At 36.4% G+C, this 19,757-nt stretch overlaps 1 protein-coding gene across 2 annotated transcripts in view; it reads right to left on the reverse strand.

The window, feature by feature from the left end:
* Positions 1 to 19,757, reverse strand: part of CSMD1 (CUB and Sushi multiple domains 1) — a 1,116,713-nt gene that overhangs the window by 337,950 nt on the left and 759,006 nt on the right. For both annotated transcript variants that reach the window (XM_032104597.1, XM_032104596.1), the window contains exon 8: positions 232 to 319. In XM_032104597.1, coding sequence (XP_031960488.1) covers positions 232 to 319 — 88 coding nt within the window. The remainder of the gene's footprint in view (positions 1 to 231; positions 320 to 19,757) is intronic.

Here is a 19,757-nt window from a genome sequence, read left to right on the forward strand (position 1 = left end):
TTCTCCATAGATGAGATTATTATGCTCTAAAATTCCTATTTTAAATGTGTTGATTTAAAAAACAACCCAAGCAAAAAACAAGTCAAGATATGCAATTGAATAAATCTATTTTGAAAAAGAACCAATACATCTAAAACTAGGGAAATGATACACATCTATATTTATAGGTTATGTATAAATGTAACAGGAAATATATTCCTCTTGGTCATATAGAAAACTAAATGTGCCTACCTGAAGTCAGAGCCTACCCTCTTCCCATTTTCAGGAATTCCAGGATCAGGACACGTATCAGATGCAATTGCATCCCCACCCTGGGTCACTGAAAAGTAAAGGAAAAAACGTATTTAGACATGCAGCTCTAAAGATGACTATTTACTTTTCCCATACATTAACTTCCATGGCCTGAATGCAACCATATTTTACCATTTTTTCTTGAACCAGTTTAAATTATTACATAAAAGAATCCCCATATAATTGACTCATTTGGCAAATTATTTATTTTCATTGGTTATGGCAAAAAATGTTTTGTTTCTGTGGGAAAATAAATGATTGATTTCCCACAGTCAGTGATTTTTTTTTATGCATATACTAGGATCCACAGTTTTCCTCAGACAGGGAAAAAGCATTTCATGAAGTCACGTTCTGAAATATTCACAACACACCATTGTAAGATTAAGAGAGTACAAAAAAATAAAATACCCACAATACAATCTGTCCATAATAAGATTTAAAATAAACAAAAGCGAAGAACCCAACCATGATACTGTACAACTGTAGAACAGGAATACTTTTATGAATCCCAGAATCATTTAGGTTGGAAAAGAGCTCCAAGATCATTGAGTCCAACTTTTGATCAACCACTACCTTGACTGAAGATAAAGTTAATCTCAAAAATATACAAAATACCCCACTGAGCAACGGATTTGTAGCCAGCTGAAAATGTCCTCATGCAAATGAGGCGCAAATCTTTATTTTTTGTTTTCAGCTAAAAATAGAAAGAAAAGCTATCCTATACTGTTCCATTCTTTTTGTCCTCCATTCTTTCTCCATCCAGACTGTCAGATACTTAAATTATACTATCTATATAAATACCCAAACTTATGGTCCTCTCAAAACTCAAAACAATTTCAACATTGTTTTCCCTTTTTTCCTTCTACATTCCTAATATGGTAATTAAGGAATACGTGAAATTTAAAGTAATTAATCATAAAGCAGAATACTGAATATATGGAAAACCTGAACACACATGTGCTTTTTATCCTGCACATATACATGTACGGTGTGTGCAGCTGAAAAAAGGAAGAACAGTCATAAACACTGTATTGGGTTTGCATTGCCAGGTTTTGGTAGTGGGGGTGGCTACAGGAGTGACAGGAACTTCTTCCATGTCCAGCAGAGCCAATCCCTGGAGGTTCCAAAGAGGGACCTGCTGCTGGCCAAGGCTGGGCCAATTAGAAATGGTGGTAACACCTATGGAATAACAGAACTAAGAAGAGAAGAAAAATTATTGTGCAGTTGTAATTGCAGCTAGAGAAAAGCGGGGTGAAGAGGAACAGCTCTGCAGACACCAAGGTCAGTGCAGAAGGAGGGAGAAGAGGTGCTCCAGGTACTGGAGCTGAGATTCCCCTGTGGCCCATAGTGAGGACCATGGTCAGAACTAGTAGAAATTTGTGGATCATGTTTTCCATCTTAAAAGATTTTTGGGAAATCTTTAAGAAAAGGACAGAGCATTCTTCCTGAATTAAAAAAAAAAAAAAAAAAATGGAATATTTCAGCTGCACAAAATAAATTACACAAGTCTGAGTGGATTACAGATGACAGCATTACAACTGAAAGGTGATGAGAGATTAGATGTAAAAAGCAGCTGTTTTTCCCACACAGCGATATGCTTTCAAATTTAATACAGCAGTAAAAGGAGTGGTGACAAGTAGGATACATACAATCAGATGTCAAGAGCTATAAATCTTCATGTCTGTTTTGGCAGCTTCAGGGACAATTCATTTATACAGAGATTCAAAGTTTTACAAGGGAAGACTTAAAGAACTAAAAAACTGCATTACAGCACTACAAAGATACAGCTAACACAATGCACTCTTACGGACCAAAGTCCTTGACCTGAGCACAGGTTCTTCTGCAGAGAAGCAGAGAATCTGCAACGATTACAGTATATTTTAACATTTGCCTTTTGGGTTTTTTTTTAATCTGGAATGTTTTAAGAATACAGGAATCATCTCTTTATCCACATCTTTTTAACACTACTTATCGTACTGCATACATTTTCTTTAAACTACATCAAAAAAGATTATGATAGTATCAAAAATTTCTTTGAAGACACAACTGAAAATATGAGGTCTTGCTTAAAAAAAATATTTCCTTCTAAATACAAAAGCCAAGCACGAGTAAAAATTCAGTTCATCTGGACTTTTGTCCATGTGTAACACCTGGAATTCAGCATCTTGAAAACTCTCTACACCAGAGCACAGTCCTGCTAATTTCACTAATGTTATTTAGATTGATAAAGTTTTTTGTGTTTGAATAAAGGCTTTCAGAATAAGTGTATACTAGCTAGTATTCATAGATTTTATTCTAAAAGTTTAATCTTCCAGTTTCTTGAAAAGTGTCAGCATTGAGATGCAGCTATAGTGAGAACCTGGCCTTGCTAGAAAAGCAGCCTGTTTTCTGATGTTTCTTAAAATAAATTCTCTTCCTACTAACACTTCTTCCGTTGTTTCAGAAAAAAGAAAACGTCAAAAATTTACTACTTTTAGCAGAGACCTGTAGCTATGTTAGCAGACATGAGATTCAATTTGGACTACTCAATTGCCAAAATACAAACATAAGCAAAACAACTGATAGGGTTATTCGACTTAGTAGGTTTACTAAACATGAATCTTGTGGTAACAATTGTTATACGAGGTGGAGAATGCTACCTTTGCTACCATGTGTTAAGAACATCAAATTGCAGTGAAGTCATCTCCTTTTACGGATGTACATACATACAAAATGCCTAAGTACTTTGGGACATCAGTAAATGCTGAAAGAAACCTTAGTCATAGCATAGAATGATCTCCCCAGATGGATGACATCCTTTGCAAAATTTTCTTCTCAGCCACTACTTTATTCTGTCAACACACTCTCACACCAATATCAGAGCAGGATGGTTCAGCCTCTTCCTTATCCAGAGAAATACTATCTCTCTAAATAGGACAGATATCCTACATCTGGAACTCGACATATCTTCCTGGATGTCTACAGGCCTTGTTAAACATGGCCCAGGTTTTTACTTCTATTTTCCCCAGTGAACTGTCAAGTGTACTTTTAACAGATGGTGTTTGCATGACATGCTGTCATGACAAAATAAATCCAATTCCCTGTAAAACAAACCTGCCTGATTTTATCTTTCCAGATGGGAAAAAAATAAAGGAGCAAATCTCTCAAATTAGTATAACAATTTATTGCCTCTAGTGGTTCAGAGACACCAGGGACTTTAGCTCATATAGGTATATACTTTTACATGTTAGCATGCTTAAAACCTTTACCTGCCAGTATTTTGGAATTTACCTAAAAATTAGGTATTAAAATCTATTTTAGCACTTACATTTATCATTCAGACTGAAAATAGATGAAAAGATGACCAAACAAATTTCTGTTAGAGACTTCTATCTTCCTCTGTTTCAATCCTGCCAGATTTCCACTTTATCCACTGCTATCCATTGCTATTGAGATCCATAACATTAAAATGAGGAAGTATCATCTTTGATTTGAGTATCTCACTTTCATAATACATTTAAACCTTGCAGTCACTACAAGTATTTTTGAATACATCATTTCTATTCACCCAGTCACATGCCCAATCTTTCACCGGTTTAAATTTGAAGAAAAAGACTTTTGTATGCTCTTGAAAGAACCATGTATAGTTTATACTCTTTCTGCACCATACAAAATTTCGTTTACCTAGGGAATTAAAATGTGCTTCATGCTTTTTATATCTTTTTTCTGTTTTTGTCCATCTTCATGATATCAAGCTTGAATTGTTTTTCTTTACATTCAAAGCTCAGTCCCAGACTGAGTGTATTTTAACTATCATTTCAGTTTTCATTATAGAATTCAAAAATTTCAAAACAATGGTGTCAATGAAAATGGAAAGCAATATTCCCATTTAAAGCTTGCAAAACTTAGAAATAAATATCAATTATGCAAAACCTTTGGCAACACTATGCACTAGTTATCAGGATTTATCTTAAAGCACTAGCAATGTTCTTCTACAATGCAGATATAAACTAAACATCTATAAACTGGTTTTTATGACAAATAAATTTAGGACCAGTCTAAATAACACCAGCTTCTCTCAATATATTCTCAGTACATTCTCAGTATACCCTCTCTGTTTTAAAAAACAGTTTAAGAGTATAACATCCTGGCTAATATCAAAGTAAGACATTACTTTACATAGACAGCTCCTCATAGTGTCTCCCAGTTCTTCAAGGAACCATCAGCTAGAGGAAATGGTGAGTATTCCATGAGACTAACATCAGAAAAAGTATTTGAAGTCACAGGGCAGGCAGAAAAGCAAGGAAATATTCTAGTCAGGTTTGGGGTTTTTTTCTTCTTTTTCTAACAGCAGGTTTGAGAACATCAAAGATACTTCAACCACCAGACATGTCTGTAGTACAGAGACAGAGCACTCTCAGTAGATACAACTTAACTCTGGAACTTCTCTACATATCAGGCTATTATATACTGCAAAACTTACACATTCTCAGGCCTTTCTGCAGAAATAATTGAAGAGAACCTGGGAGTTCATTAAAGTGATTGACAGATTTACATTCTAGGGTTAAGACTAGTGATTTAATTTCTATTTGATAAAAATAAAATCTATTCTTTCTTTACTGATTGAGAACAAATCAAGAAGATTTCTTCTATTTTCTCAGTTGGGATCATAAAGATTACTGTTTCCCCAGCTTTGGAGGTCATCTTTATTGTTTTACTTGACGTATGACACAGGAAAATCAGAATTCCTTTAAGATGTTTCACATGCTCTAACACAATAATAAAGAAGAAAGACTGGCAGTAACTATAAACATAAATCAGACTTTAAAATATTGTAATAATAACAATAAACAATTAGCAGATACACTAGCATCCTAATTTAGCTCAGCATATGGGAAGTGTTTAATCAAGGAGAAGTATTAGGCAGGAGGAAGGGCTGGTGCAACAGATGTTTCATGCAGCAACACAAGCAACATGAGGTCTCCCTTGTTATAATACCGGTTCTAGTCCAGACATGCTGACCTGCTTTAGATGCATTTGGAATCTGAAAATACATTAATGATTTACTCCGGCTTATGTAAACTATGTGATGAAATACTTTGAAGGCCTAGACTTTGAAGCAAAATGTTACTATATATAGATGTATTATACTGCATATCTTTCTTTAGTGGCCATTATGTTATCAAAAAATATTGGGTGTTCATGCTTCAGGTTCCAACACCTACAGTTTTAAATTTAACAAGTTATGGCAGTCTCTTTAGACATTTACTCATTCTCCTAGTGGTAACACCAGCTTTAAAATAAAAATGCATAACCCAGGAACTCTCATTCCTTCAATAATTTGTTCTGAATGCTTTTCAAATGTAACCAAAAATTGCAAGAATGACCTTCAAGAAGGCCTTGACAAATTCACCCTGGAGGCTAGACAAAAGACTCTAAAATTCCCTGTGGAAAGATATTGTAAGAAATGGCAGATTTTCTAGAGCAGAGTGACAAGTTGTGGCCCAGAGGCCAGAGGAGGGTCACAAAGATGGTCAGCAGACTAGAGCACCCTTTCTATGACAACCGTCTGAGACAGCAAAGGTTGTTCAGTCTGGAGAAGGCAGGTTCCTTGGAGACCTCATTGTGGCATTCCAGTACCTAAAGGAGGCTTATAAAAAAGAGGGAGAACAACATTTTACCCAAGCAGATAGAGATGAGGAGAAACAGTTTTACAATAAAAGACAAGAGATTTAGATTCCATGGCAGGAAGAAACTACTCAGAGTGTGTTGAGGCACTGGAAAAGGTTGCCCAGAGAAGCTATGGACGCCAAATCCCTTGAAGTATTCAAGGCCAGGCTGGATGGCATTTTGAGAAACCCGATCTTGTGGGAGGTATCCCTGCTCATCGTGGGAGCGGGTGGAACTGAATGATCTTTAAAATCCCTTCCAACCCAAAACATTCTATGATTCTATGAAGTTTGTAAACTGAACAAGATTGCAATGAATTAGTACTTTGCCTCTCTATTATGATGAAAATAAAAGCTTACATATGTAAATATTAACCTCTTTCCAGTCAAGAAGTCAAACAGAAGCACAGTGACACTGTTTCAATTAAACAAGGTATTAGATGCACTAATTAATGTAAGAGTCAACTTGATTATTCATTAAGCTCCTTAGATTTACATTTATTTTCATTTTATTTTTTTAAAGGTTTCATATTGTAAAGTATCTAACAGTTCTAGATATCTAACATAAATATCTAACAAAATTTTGGTCTTTAAATAATTTTGGTTCAAAAATGAAACCAAACACTTCATTTATTCTTTATCAAGTGTACTAGAAAGTACTTGTTTTATGTAGCAAAGAATACTGTCATCACTGAAAAAGAAAAAAGGATGTATATATTTGGTGTCTTGACAATATTTGGAGAAAAGATGTTTTATCATTGTATAAAAGAACCGAATATACTGCAGTTGCGTTGAATTCAGAAAGCTGGAATTAATGGAAAAAAAGAAAGATTATAGAGTACAGCTTCAATCCACAAATATATTCACAGGCAGAATTAACTGGATGAAATTTTCCACCATAGTTTTGCTGCATTTGCTCTAAAATGTCAGTTACTCCCATCCTGAGAATAATTTCAAGCTTCCAAAGTTTTTGATTTAACCCATACAAAAATAAAAGAATGAATTTGTGAATATATTAATGATCAGAATACATATACTGGAGGAGACCTTTTTTTTTTTCCTTTGGAAAGATTTATTAGGATACTTCTTAGGTGCTGCACTTAGCAGCACAGAAGCTTTTTTCTATTTCAGTATAGTGTCTTACAGCAAAGAATAGCAAGGTTAAACTTGCTTATAAACAGTGTCTTTGCATACACCAAATCATCTGTAGTAAATTTTATTTTTAATACTATGACACAGTCAGAAAAGGGCAAACTGGTTTGATTTACATAAAAATACACATAAAGTCACACTTGGTTATTTTATTAATTTTTATCTACAGAAATTTGACTACACTTAAAAACGATGAATTTATTTATTAGAGGATGCAAAGTGGATTTAACTCCTTTTTTTTCCCCCTGATATGTCTTTTGTAGAATGACATAAATGAAAAGGATTAAGTTGGAACTCTAATAATGAGATACAAGGGCATTGCTTATATGGGCATACAAAAGTATACAGCTACTGCCTTATAAATAAATAAGATCACAAATGTGATAGAAAATACAGATTTGAATAGAAAATACAGATGCAATTAAAATACCAAGACAGAAAAAAATATGTATTTCAGTGGTACAAAGAGTGCTATAGAATATTTTTCCATACAATTTCATCATGGCTTTTAGAAGACTAGAAAATTACTTTTAGTAGAATGAGTCTATCATACTTTTTAAGCAACTCCTTTAGTAGAAATAGCAAAACACTGATCTTATTTCTGCTGTTACAAACAATAGAAATAAACCCACATGACACTTGTAATATTGAAGTGATAGATTACTGAAACTCAGAGAAATGCAAAAGAAAAAAAGAGACAAACAAGGACATGTAAGGAAAGTTCAACCATGTAATTGCTTACAAGAAGCTAGTTCAAACTCTTTTTTTCCCTAATTTACCTACGAATTGGCTAAAATATTGGAATACTGTTGAATAGGAAGATATGGTCATGTTGACACCAGATGGCTTGGGCTCATAAGGCTATTCTGGGCAGTCACACAAGGAGAAGACATTATCCAAAACCTGCCTAGAGAACACTCTTACAGATTGCATTGTGTTTCTTCAAAATGATTAACAAATCTTACAAAGTATTGTTCCAGTAGTTCAGAAAGCCATGGCCAGCTGCTAGATTTAATTTAAAACTGAAATTCTCTAGTGCTTCTCACTAAAAGAGTATTTTAACCACCCCCCTTGCTTCAAACATCAGATTAAAAGCTACTAATTTCTGCAACAGAAACAGTTAAAAAACCTTATAACTGTCACATGCTAACATTCATTCTTTTAGCTTTTTTTTAATAAGCTCTAGCTCTTTCAAACACTGGGAAGTAAATCATCATCCTACTAGACTGCAGCTGTTAACTTGGTTGGAATACAGGATCCCTGTAATTTACCAATATATTTATGGCACTCCTTTTCCCAGCAGATGGCGATTTCTATCAGTAGCCTTTTACATGCTATAACCAAAATAGGTGCTGAGTCCAACTTCTCCTTGTTATTCCTTAGTGTCCTGTTTTTTGGCTAGGACAGAATTAATTTTTTCACAGTAGGTGTGAGGGGAGGGGGCCAGGAGCTGTGTGGGTTTGTCTAGGTTGCTACTCTATAGCACCTAAGGGCACCTCCAGTGGCATTCTCTCTTCCCAGAAGAAAGTAGGCATGATTTATGGTTAGAAAGAAAAAAGGTGTGTGTGCAGAGGATCTGTGCACTCGTGTTCATTGTCTCAGGGTCATGCTGGTCAGTGAGAAATTTTTGGCACGTGAATCACTCTCATTTGTATACTTTCACTATTAGTATTATTGCTGCTACTGTTCATTTTCTGATCTCATTGCTCTTTCCAGTAAATTGTTTTTATCTCAACCTGTAACCTCCTGTAAAAAACACAACCTTTTGTGTCTCTCACTAGGTGGGGGAGCCACGTCTGGTTTGGAGTTTTGGGGGCAGGGGGATCACTAAATTAGGGAGTGTCATTCCTAAACCATGACACTTAAGTGATGATAAGGCCTGAAAATAAATTTCTCTTATATAAATCCAGTAGTGGTTTCATCCCTTCTTAGTGAGTGAATCAGCAGTTAAAATAAAAAAAAGAAAAGAAAAAAAAATAAAAGATTAAAGCCTATTTCTCTCTTTCTTTTGTTTTGATGTGGGAGTTTTTGGACCAATTTCTTTTCAACAACTGAATTTAAGACTCATTCAAGCTTAATGAAGCAACTTAAGGCTCAGCAGATGCATAGCTTTCAGTCAGTCTGGGAGCTTACTAGTCCACCTTTTCATTTAGTCTTGAAGAGCCTGCTCATTCCTAACATTTCATTTTACATTTACCCCTATTGACCTCCATGGGTTGCTTCACCATGGTATTCACCACAGGCTTCAGGAGAATCTCAGCTCCAGTGCCTGGAGCACCTTCTCCCCCTCCTTATTCACTGACCTTGGTGTCTGCATCATTCCTCTCACATATTCTCACTCTTCTTTTCTCTGAGCACAATTATATCTCCCCAATAACTTTCTTTTTTCCTACTTAAATATTTTATCCCTGAAGTGTTATGACCATCTCTGATTGGCTCAGCCTTAGCCGGCAGTGGGTCTGTCCAGGAGCCAGCTGGCATTGGCTCTACTGGACATGGGGGAAGCTTCTCACAGAAGCCACTCCTTAGCCAATGCCCTACTTCCTTCCCCGTCCCTCCCCTCCCCCACCCTCCCTCAGCCAGTACCAAAATCTGGCCATACAACATACAGCGACTTAAAGAAATGTATTTTCATACAGCTAAGAAAATACATGTTTAGGAATTGTGAGGGAAAATTGTCAAATATTTACCCTTTTAGTGCAATTAAACATATGGATTTTAGCTTGATTAAAATACTACTTAAAAGTTTGTGGTGAAAGGATCAACTTTAGTTTTAGCAGAAAGTTCTAATTTAAACAAATTTTCTTGGGAACTGGAATATATTCTGTATCCTCCATTTCTATGTAATCCCACAAGTCACAAAAAAGCTACAGTTCAGAATCAGATGCATTCATCACACAGAGTTTGCGTGTGTGTGTGTGTGTGTTGGTTTCACTCTCTCAATTCACAGGTGTCGGTGATTGAATCATGGACCCACACCGGCAGGGAACCCGAATCATTTATTCAAAGCAACGAGCTTTGAACTCATTTGAACTCAGAAAAGAACACTTTTCTAAGGCACAGTATTTCCTTATATGGCAATTCTCACTCCCTGACCTATTCTGTGTTGCCACCTCAGCAACACACTTCCTCCTATGGGATGATCACTCACTGTTCACCCATCCGTCAGCTCCTGGCAGGCTCCTCTCCAGACGGGTTTGTCGCATGACTCCTCCTCCCCTCAGGGTCCAGTGGAGACAAGCCTCCCTGTGCCGCCATGTGCTCCTTTGTGCTGCCATGTGCCTTTGCAGGCAGGTTTTACAGCTTGTAACTCAACTTTGTTCCATCTCTTCCCACACACAGGCAGTTATGCAAACCTCCTGAGATACTGTTCACCTCCTTAAAGATAAAGCTGTATCATGAAAAGTAGAGACTCTTTTGATAATTGCAAATGCCAAATTTTCACAGCTGTTGAATGCATCAGACCCCAGGAACAGAAACTGAACTTGCAAAAACCGGGCTGACCAGGCTGAAAACCTGGGTCCGATTTTCTTCAACTGATAGGCCACATACAACAATATTATTGACAAATGAAGTGCAAGAAAACTCCTGATGACACTAAAAAGCTGAAATTTTTCAGCAAGTGACATTCATTCACTGATGGTTAAATACAGTTCAACCAAATGAAATATGTAAGTTTGCATTATATTCACTCTCATTTAAGATATCACCATAATAGGTATCCCTTAGGACCGCAAAATCACTCATTAAGACTTGCCTGAGCTGCACTTACCCATGCCTGAAAACTTAAGAACCCTTTCATTTTAATTTATTATTTATAAAGACACCAATTTAAAATGTATCTTCATCAGTCCTGATACTTAAATAATGACCTACATCATGTCTTTATATTGCTCAAGGTCATGAGGGGAAGACAGAGAAGAAACTGTCCCACATCACTGCATAACAACTGTATTGTAATGTCTTTGTGGTCTACTTACAGTAAAACTACTTAGCACGCATCTAAAAACTATTAAGTCCTTGTAACAATAAAGACACATAAGAATATTATGAGCTCCTTAATCATTAGTTTTTACACTATACTTTGAACTTGGACTTGCTGCAGGTAATGATATTTTTGCAACAATTGTAAAGACTAAATTTGCCTTGCAAAGTATTTCTGTCCAGTCATGAAAAATATTTTACTCTCTTGGTATTATATAATAACCAAACACAAGGAAAATGAAAACCATTATGTCAGTGAAGTCAACAGATAAAATTTCACTAATGATCAGGGTTGTGAAATTTTATCTGACAGGCAAATGATTAAAAAAAAAAACTGTTTAAAAATTAAATACATTACCATTTATTTTTCACACCACATGACAGGAAGTGAAAGCAAAACCTTGACATGAAAACAAAATTACCATTACACATTTTTCCTTAGAAGATCACACAATAAACTATGTGTAAAGCTTAAACATGCACCTTAGCACGAAGAGTTGTTGGTTTTCACAATACCACTTCATTCAGAATTGTAGAGAAATCAGTAATTTACTTTGAAAAGACAGAGTGGATGAAGAGTCAGTAGTAAAGAGCAATTTTATGGGATATCCAGAAGCATTCTTTCCAAAAGAAATAAACTCAACATGCTGTATTGTCTCAGTGACTTACAAGTTTGGAAAATTCCATTTTTCACCAGCAACTGGTTATAAACTCACCCTTAATGTTATTTACTTGCAAATATAATATGACTTTATAACATATTTTATTGATTCACAAAGCTGTCTTTTTCTTTTCCTTTAAAAAAAACAATCTAGCATTTTACCAAGCACTGCCATTTCTTCAATAAACCTGAAGATGACTACAATTCTCTTTTAATATATAAATAAGGGTTAAAACAAGTGTCTTTAAAAAAAATCCTCATTTCCTTAATTAGCTATTTGATATGCATTTGTTAATCAGTGCATTACCTGCTTTTTTTTGTCTGGTAAGTGATACTAAATTTTTGGTTGGCTTTCCTAGTAAAATGTTTAGCACTGTGTAACAAATATGAAGAGGTAACAAAACCATGGCCATAATGTACTGATAATCTCATTTGTCAATATAACCTTATAGATTTTTCATTGAATTGAGAGAGAAAAAGAGAAAAAGAAAAATCAGTCCACTGTCCAGTGTTTGCAGATTTAACCAAATAGGCTTTGACATGGAGAAAGAGATTAAGATTAGAAAATAACTACAGGGGTGCTGTTTATATAGAAAAAACCATAAACTGGCACATAAAAAATCTGCTCTCTGGCCTTCTTCTGACTTTTAATGTGACTTTGAGCAAGACATTTAGGACACCTCTTAAATGAAACCTAGGTAGAACACGAAGTCGTGTGACAAGAACCATTCCTGAAGTTTCCTGTTGAGCTGCTCTCTAAAGCTCAAACCATTTAAATTGTGAGGAGTCTTCCCTTTCTGCTGACTTTCCCCTATTTAAAAGCTACAGTTCTGTACATGCCAAGAACTGGTATCTCTTAACAGTCCCCTTAACAGGACTGAGAATTGCACTGTCTCTCTTTCTCTCACGGTTAGAACAGATAAACTCAGAATAATTCTACCCCATCACCAAGAAGACAACTTATTACAAAATGAGAAACACACTAGCTGATGATGATTTTCTTTAGAGGTGTTAATTTACCTTCTTTGTTTTTCTGTATAATGCCTATGCCATAAAACCACTGGTACATCAGTGCGGTTAGTTTTCTCCCTCCCCTTGTTGAAATGAAAACATTTTGAAGCTTACAAATACATTACATTTCTAACAAATCTGATGAACAAGATTAGAAGGGCAGACTGCCAATTAATCAGATTAGGGGAAGAATAAAGGAGTAGGAGTTGCTTTTCTTTTCGGGAACCTGCTGAGGGAAATGTTCTGATACCAACAGAAAAAATTGGAGAAGTTCTTTAAATTGGTAGGTAGCAGGTTCATTAGGTATGATCATGGTGACACACAGGTAATGTGAAGGCAAACATGTTTAGTATGATAGTAGAACTGAACTCTGTGTCTCTAACAGCGTGATCATTAACATTTCAGTCTTTCTGCTGCTTATATTTATAGATGAAACTGAGCAAAGTCAATCAAAGGTCTGTGATTTGCTCTACCTGCCTCAATCAAAATAATAATCCTACTATAATCAATAAAAAGAACCAGTAAGAGATTGAATCTATAGGTAAGTGTTTATCTCATGGTTCAAACAGATAAGAAAGACGTGAGGCATCCCAAAGACACAAAATTTAATGGAACAAAGCTGTTAATTTTAAAGGTATAATTTCTGTGCTTAATACTTCAGCTAAATAATTCCAGTAGTTGTCTTTTTCAATAAAAGAAAAATTTTATTTGGTTCTAAATTAAATAATTACACATATATAATAAATTTAGTTTCTAGGGTAAATCTTGTGATCAAATGCAGTGCTGACATTCTAAGAACTGGATTTTACTGGCTAGAATAAATACCAAATGTCTAGTTACAATGATTGTGAGGGATGCACCATCCTCCCAAGGAATAAAGCAAGTATATTCCAACTAAACTTTGCGTTATTGAAATTAAAGTTCTCTTAAGTTAAATAGATAAGAAATTTGTCTGACAATACCCCAGAAGCTGGATAAGAATTACAGTTCTCAGGAACCCCAAATTTAGTATTTAATAAATTTCCATAGTAGGTGGTTTCTTCCGTAATCATTTATCTTCTAAATACACAAAGGACTTCCTATTTAAAGTAGCATTTACAACACTAAATCCAAAATGGACACAGATCATGGCCATTTCTTCTGTGATCAATTAATTCAGTTAGCACCTTTTTTTTTACGGCAGTGTGCAAAGTACATCTGTTCAGAAGAGAGACTTCCTTCTGCTGATCTGCCTACATCTATAAAGGGAAAGTACTGATCTACACTCCCTTTTGAGTGTCCCATTCCAGAAGGGACTCCAGAACTGTGAATCCTTAGTACAGTGAAGTCCTGCCTGACAACTTAGTATAAAGCAACTTAGTATAAAATGTCTTATTCCAGAGATATGATTTAGACCTTTTTTTTTTTTTTTAAGTTATAGTTATATTACTTTATGCACTTTTCAGGCTTCTACTCAGTGAAAATAATTGTGACATTTTGTGTAAGCACCAGGAAATCTATGCAAGATTTTATATGAAGAACCATATCAGAAAATTCAGCACTATTTTTTCTCTTAATATGTTTTTAACATTTTTCCCAGACCTAATATTTTAACATTTTCCACACTTAACATTTTAACCAGACTTGGTCGAAAAAAAGAAGTACAATGTCTGTATTACTCACTTGAAAGCTTGATGACCTAAATAGACATTTAAATACCAGGAATCTGCAGAATGGATATTATATGACACTATTTCAAAAGACAGAATTATGTTTCTCAAACTAAAGTTCAAGAACTAGAACAGCATAATTTGATAATTTGACCTGATTTTTTTTTTTCTGCAAAGTAACTTGGATTATACTTGAAATAAAATTAGAATGTCTTGTGCCCTGAATAGTCTATCTAAAACTGCTGTAACTACAGACAGTATTTCAATTGAGAAAACCACTATCACATAGATAAGGGAACCATCTCACAGGAGAACATTTCACCAAATAAAAATACTTTCCAACATTTTTGTTAATTCTGTAAAAGCACTGTCTAAAGTTATAAAGAATCTAGGTTAAAAAAAGCATTAAAATATATGCTTTTCTTTTGTACACAATGATATGCGGCCGTATAAATATCTCAGACTGTGGATATCTTTAAAATATACAGTAAAAACATTTAAAAAACATTATTTCAGCTTGGCTCTTTTCTCCTGTTCATTGACATTAGCAGGGTGTCTGTGAGCTGCAACATGTTCCCTCCTACTCTTCTCACTGTGACAATAATGATTAATAAAAACCCTAGGCAGCTCATCACAATTTTCTATGGCATCCATGTGTCAGATATGCACTTCTCTCTCGAATATGTAACCTCAATCATTCTGGCGGGTCTGTTTATTTAGGTGAAATGCCAAACTGATAATTTCTTTCTCTCCTTCTTACACAGAGTCAGTGACTTATTCATGTCAACCTGTTAATTCTTGAAGGAAAGGGGCAAAGAGGGTATACTGACTCCTCAAAATATATTCTGGTCCTCACAGTGTAAGTAAACCAAGACAAGCTTTAAATAAACAATCATTTTGGCCATGATCCAAAAAGAGAAGAAAAACAAAGACTTCATTTTTGAGATTTTGACTATGGATCACCCTTTAAAAATCAGCATGCCTTCCTTATAACTGATCCGGTGTTGAAAGACTCACTACAAAAAACCCCTGGGATTTTATTGATTAAAGCTTGTTTCCCAAATGAGTTCAAAGATATAGCTGTTTGCATGTATGAGTGAAAGTATACTGTGCCCACGATCTGTCCTGTTGGGTGTTTCTTTGTTCTTTTTTAGATCACAGGTAAAAAACATTGCTTTATGGATCAATTAATATAATCAGGTTTTGCATGTAATATGATGGCATCAATAAAGCAGCAAGAAATTCAGTTAACTTTTGAAAAAATCTGAATAGTCCTTCTTCAGAATCTGTGTTTGATTTTCCGAAGTCTTCTAACCTGATGGAACAATCTTCCTTGCATCTTTAAACCAGTTCGAGATACATTTTATCAGTATCCCATTTCTAGCTGCTAACAGGGCACTTCAACTTTACATCTGTGTAGAATGGAGCTCATGGTAATTAATTAACAGAAATGATCAAATATTGTACATGAACCTTTTGAGGCTACCTCAGCACAGAAGTGTACTCAAATGTTATTATGTTTTTCCTTAGATAACTTGAAGCAGATATTCTGTAACCTTGTTGCCACTCCCAGAGTGTTTTAAAAATTACAATTTCATTTTGAGATCAAAGACAAATACTTGCTCCTCCTTCTGAGGCTGAAAAGTCTCATTTCACCCATGACAGCCTGCAGCTGTTAAATAGAAATATGAATCGAATGCAGATTACTGATGTGAAAAGCCAATTCCATTGCTTTGAGAAAAGAAACAAGTAAAATCTAGTTAGGTTGTGATTGTAGCAATCTCATTTTATCACTCTGTCAGTATTTGTAGGGCAGTGCCCCCCACACTAATAAACAAAAACACTTAACAATGGGCTATCTTATTGGACATCTGTGTATAGAAAAATGTCAGGCAGGTGAAATAACCACTGCTCAAATTGAACTGACCCATAGAAAGCAACACACTGCAACATTCCAGAGCTCTATGACAATGCATTTCAGCCCCTTTAAACTGAAATACAGTTAATTTCAGATTAGATGTAAAGATTCTTTCATGAGGGTGCTGAAACACTAGGACAGGTTGCCTATTGAGGCAGATGTCCCATCCCTGGAAACATTCAGTGTCAGGCTGGACAGGGCTCTGATCAATCTGTTGCAGTTGAAGATGTCACTGCTTATTGCAGGGAGGTTGGACTAGATGACCATAAACGTCCCTTCCAACCCAAACCATTCTATCATTCTATGACTCTCTACTTATCAGAGAGATTCAAGGAGCATTGCCAATAATTAGAGGCAGATTTTTTATCCTGCATGTCTTTACTCAGATGGTACAAAGGATGAATTGCATGCTTCTGGAAGTATTCACTATTGAATATTTACTGAATACTGTCTATGAAAAATAAAGGCCCACTGTAACTGGGATTTATGTCTTTTTCTATATTGTCCCATAGCAAGAAGAGGGAAGGCAGGGCAGACGGAGATCAGCACTGCCACCACTGCAGTAGCAGATTGGTTAATGCTTCTGAAATTATTCAGACATCTTAATGGAAAGAAAATGAACTTAGCAGATCATCCCTTGATGGTTCTGTATGATCTTTATGGGCCCCTGCTGACAGGTGAAAGCAAAAAATAATCCACAAGCTTACTTAAACTACTTAGAACACAAAGTAACCATAACTGCTGAAGTTGTCTTCCTCTTTTCCAATAGAATGGTTTGCTGGTTGGTTGGGTTTTGGATTTGGGGTTTTTTTGGGATTTTTTTTGGTTTGTATTTGTTTGTTTGGGGTTTTTGTTTGTTTGTTTGTTTTTTATAGCTTTTTGTTGTTCTTGTTCTTGTTGTTGGGGGGTTATTGATTTTTTAGTTCTTGCAGAAAATTTGAGGTTTATCATTTGTTGCATTTCCCATATTTGCTCTGATACCTAGAAACCCTGGCATGGTAGGTGACTAGCAATGGAGCGGCTACATGGATGAAACAGCAGCACTTCACAGTCATCTCCAGCCTGTGTTTGAATTATATCCAGAGGTCTGCAAGGGTCACTGGAAGAAAGTATCGTCTGCCTCTTTCTAGCATGAAAATTACTAGGTCCTGAATTTCACCTCAAAATATACAGGACTGCCCACAGCTCTCCACGCAATGTGAAACGCAAAGTTTTATGTTGGTTGTGTTTGTCCTCTTAAGGATTCACCAGTCCAAGGGAAAACTTTCTTGCTTAGCATACAATGAACAAATGTAAATGTCTTTACCATGTAAAATCAGTACAAATGGCAGTCCAGGTAAAATGAGAAATGCAATATGGCATGAATAAAAAGATGAAAAACATAATGGTGGTCCGTTCTGTGTGAGTTAGTATTAAGGAAACTACCTTTAAGTAGTATATTTAAGTCTGACCATCTACAAGACTCTGGCAGTCACACTCTCACCACCAGAGACTTTTGTGGCAGGGACTGAAGCCCCTTCACAGTGGATGGCTCCAGTGATCCAACGGGTCCCTGTTTCACTCCCTGCACACTCCACTCTCACAGTCAGACCGGGTTTCCTCACTGGTTCAAACCCCGGTTTCTCACAGCAGAGTCTCGGATGTCTCATTCCACAAAGCCATTTATCCGTAGTGTAGTTACACTGGAACAGCTTGGGCTGATGCCTCCGAGGAGAATCCCAAGAAACCCCCAGGCTTTTATACCCTCACAGTCTCACCCAGCACAAGTCTCACTCTTCCTCCCGAGTCTTTGGCTCCTGACTCCTCTCTGGGTCAATCCACCTTGCTGGTGTCACCGGTCTTCACCTCCTTTGTTAACCCAAAGGCTCAGCAATCCCTGCTCCTGCTGTGTCTCTCAGCTTCTATTGACCTGGCTGGCACCACCCATCTTCATGCCCTTTGGTTTTCCAAAGGTTGGCAGTTCACAGCCTCTGGTCTCGGGCTCCCACCCAGAGCCCAGCTACCTGTACCAGATGTATTCCTCAACATTATGAACTGTACGGAGTTCCCATGCCCAGGCCCCGGCAGCAGCGGAGCTGCGGGGGCTCTGTGAGGGGAGGCTGGGCTGCCCCAGCCGGACAGAGCTGGTTCCAGCCAGACACAGCCGGTTCCAGCCAGATCCAACCACCCACCGCAGGGCACGGCTGAGCCCATGGCCAGGGTGGGGGCACCTCGGGGACTGCGTGTGTAAGGAAAGGTTCATGTGAAGAGGAGTGAGGGGCCAGAACTGGAAGGCTACTTGTCTAGAACTCTGCTTCTGTTTTGTACACAGGACCAGTTAAACTTGCACAAACCCCTGTGGCCTTGTTCTAACTCTAGGTATGTAAATAAGAAACTTATTAAGGAAGGTCCACCAACCACATGCATGTGCTTTAGAGGTAAATATTTCTCCCTCTCTGTAAAAAGCTTTAAGATAATAATATTCCTAACTGAACAAATCCATAGCTAAAATAAGCTAGGATCAAGACAGCACATTTCATTATTTGAAGAGGAAAAAAAGGCAAAAAAAGCAACACACACTCTCAAGATGGGACTTTTGGCTTCTGTACAAATTTATCCACGTTCTCATTCCAAGTCTTAAGTACTTAAAGAGACAATTCCGTCCTACCACGAGCAATTATTAATCCCATAATATTTTCCTTCCTCTTCAGTTTTTATCACGTAACATAACAAACACCGGTTAGAGGGAGACATCAAAGCATTCAAGGCCAGGTTGGATGGGGTTTTGAGCAACCTGGTCTATCGCAAGGTTCTATGCCCATGGCAGGGGGGTTGGAACCAGATAGTTTTTACAGCCTTTTCCAACCCTAACCATTATATGATTCTATAATTCTATAATTTATTATCAAACCAAGTGTGTGAAGAGGTTAAAAAAATCTTGCTCTTAGTAATTAACCATTTTTATCACAGTGGCTTGACCTGACAGCTAGGCAAACATCAATGAATTATTTATTAAGTCACACATAAAATTACTGTGTTTTCCAAATCTAGACATCAGAAATTAATACATGAAGTCTGGTTTTGTTGTTTTTACATTATCTGAGTATTTCCAAATATTTTGAATGCAAAAATACAGCTGCATACACATATTTGAATACTTTTAAAAAAATCTTAAATGCCTTAAGAATATTTAAAAAAAAAAGAACACTAATTTCCATTTGATATTTTCTAAAATAAAGAACCATTGATATTATTTACCCTAAATCACTGAAGGGGAAACAAAAGGTGGTCCAGCTGGTTGATTGCATCCACACTGAACCCTGGCACTATACCATTTGCTTCTGGAGGTATTGGCAACAGCTTTTAAGGTATCACTTCTGAACTCCCACAACTGAACAGACTCAGGCTCTTCAGCCCACGAGAACCTAAATATACACACCCATAAAAGCAGGAAATGGGAACAG

Source organism: Corvus moneduloides, chromosome 3, assembly GCF_009650955.1.
Source record: "Corvus moneduloides isolate bCorMon1 chromosome 3, bCorMon1.pri, whole genome shotgun sequence".
NCBI classification, from domain to species: Eukaryota; Metazoa; Chordata; class Aves; order Passeriformes; family Corvidae; genus Corvus; species Corvus moneduloides.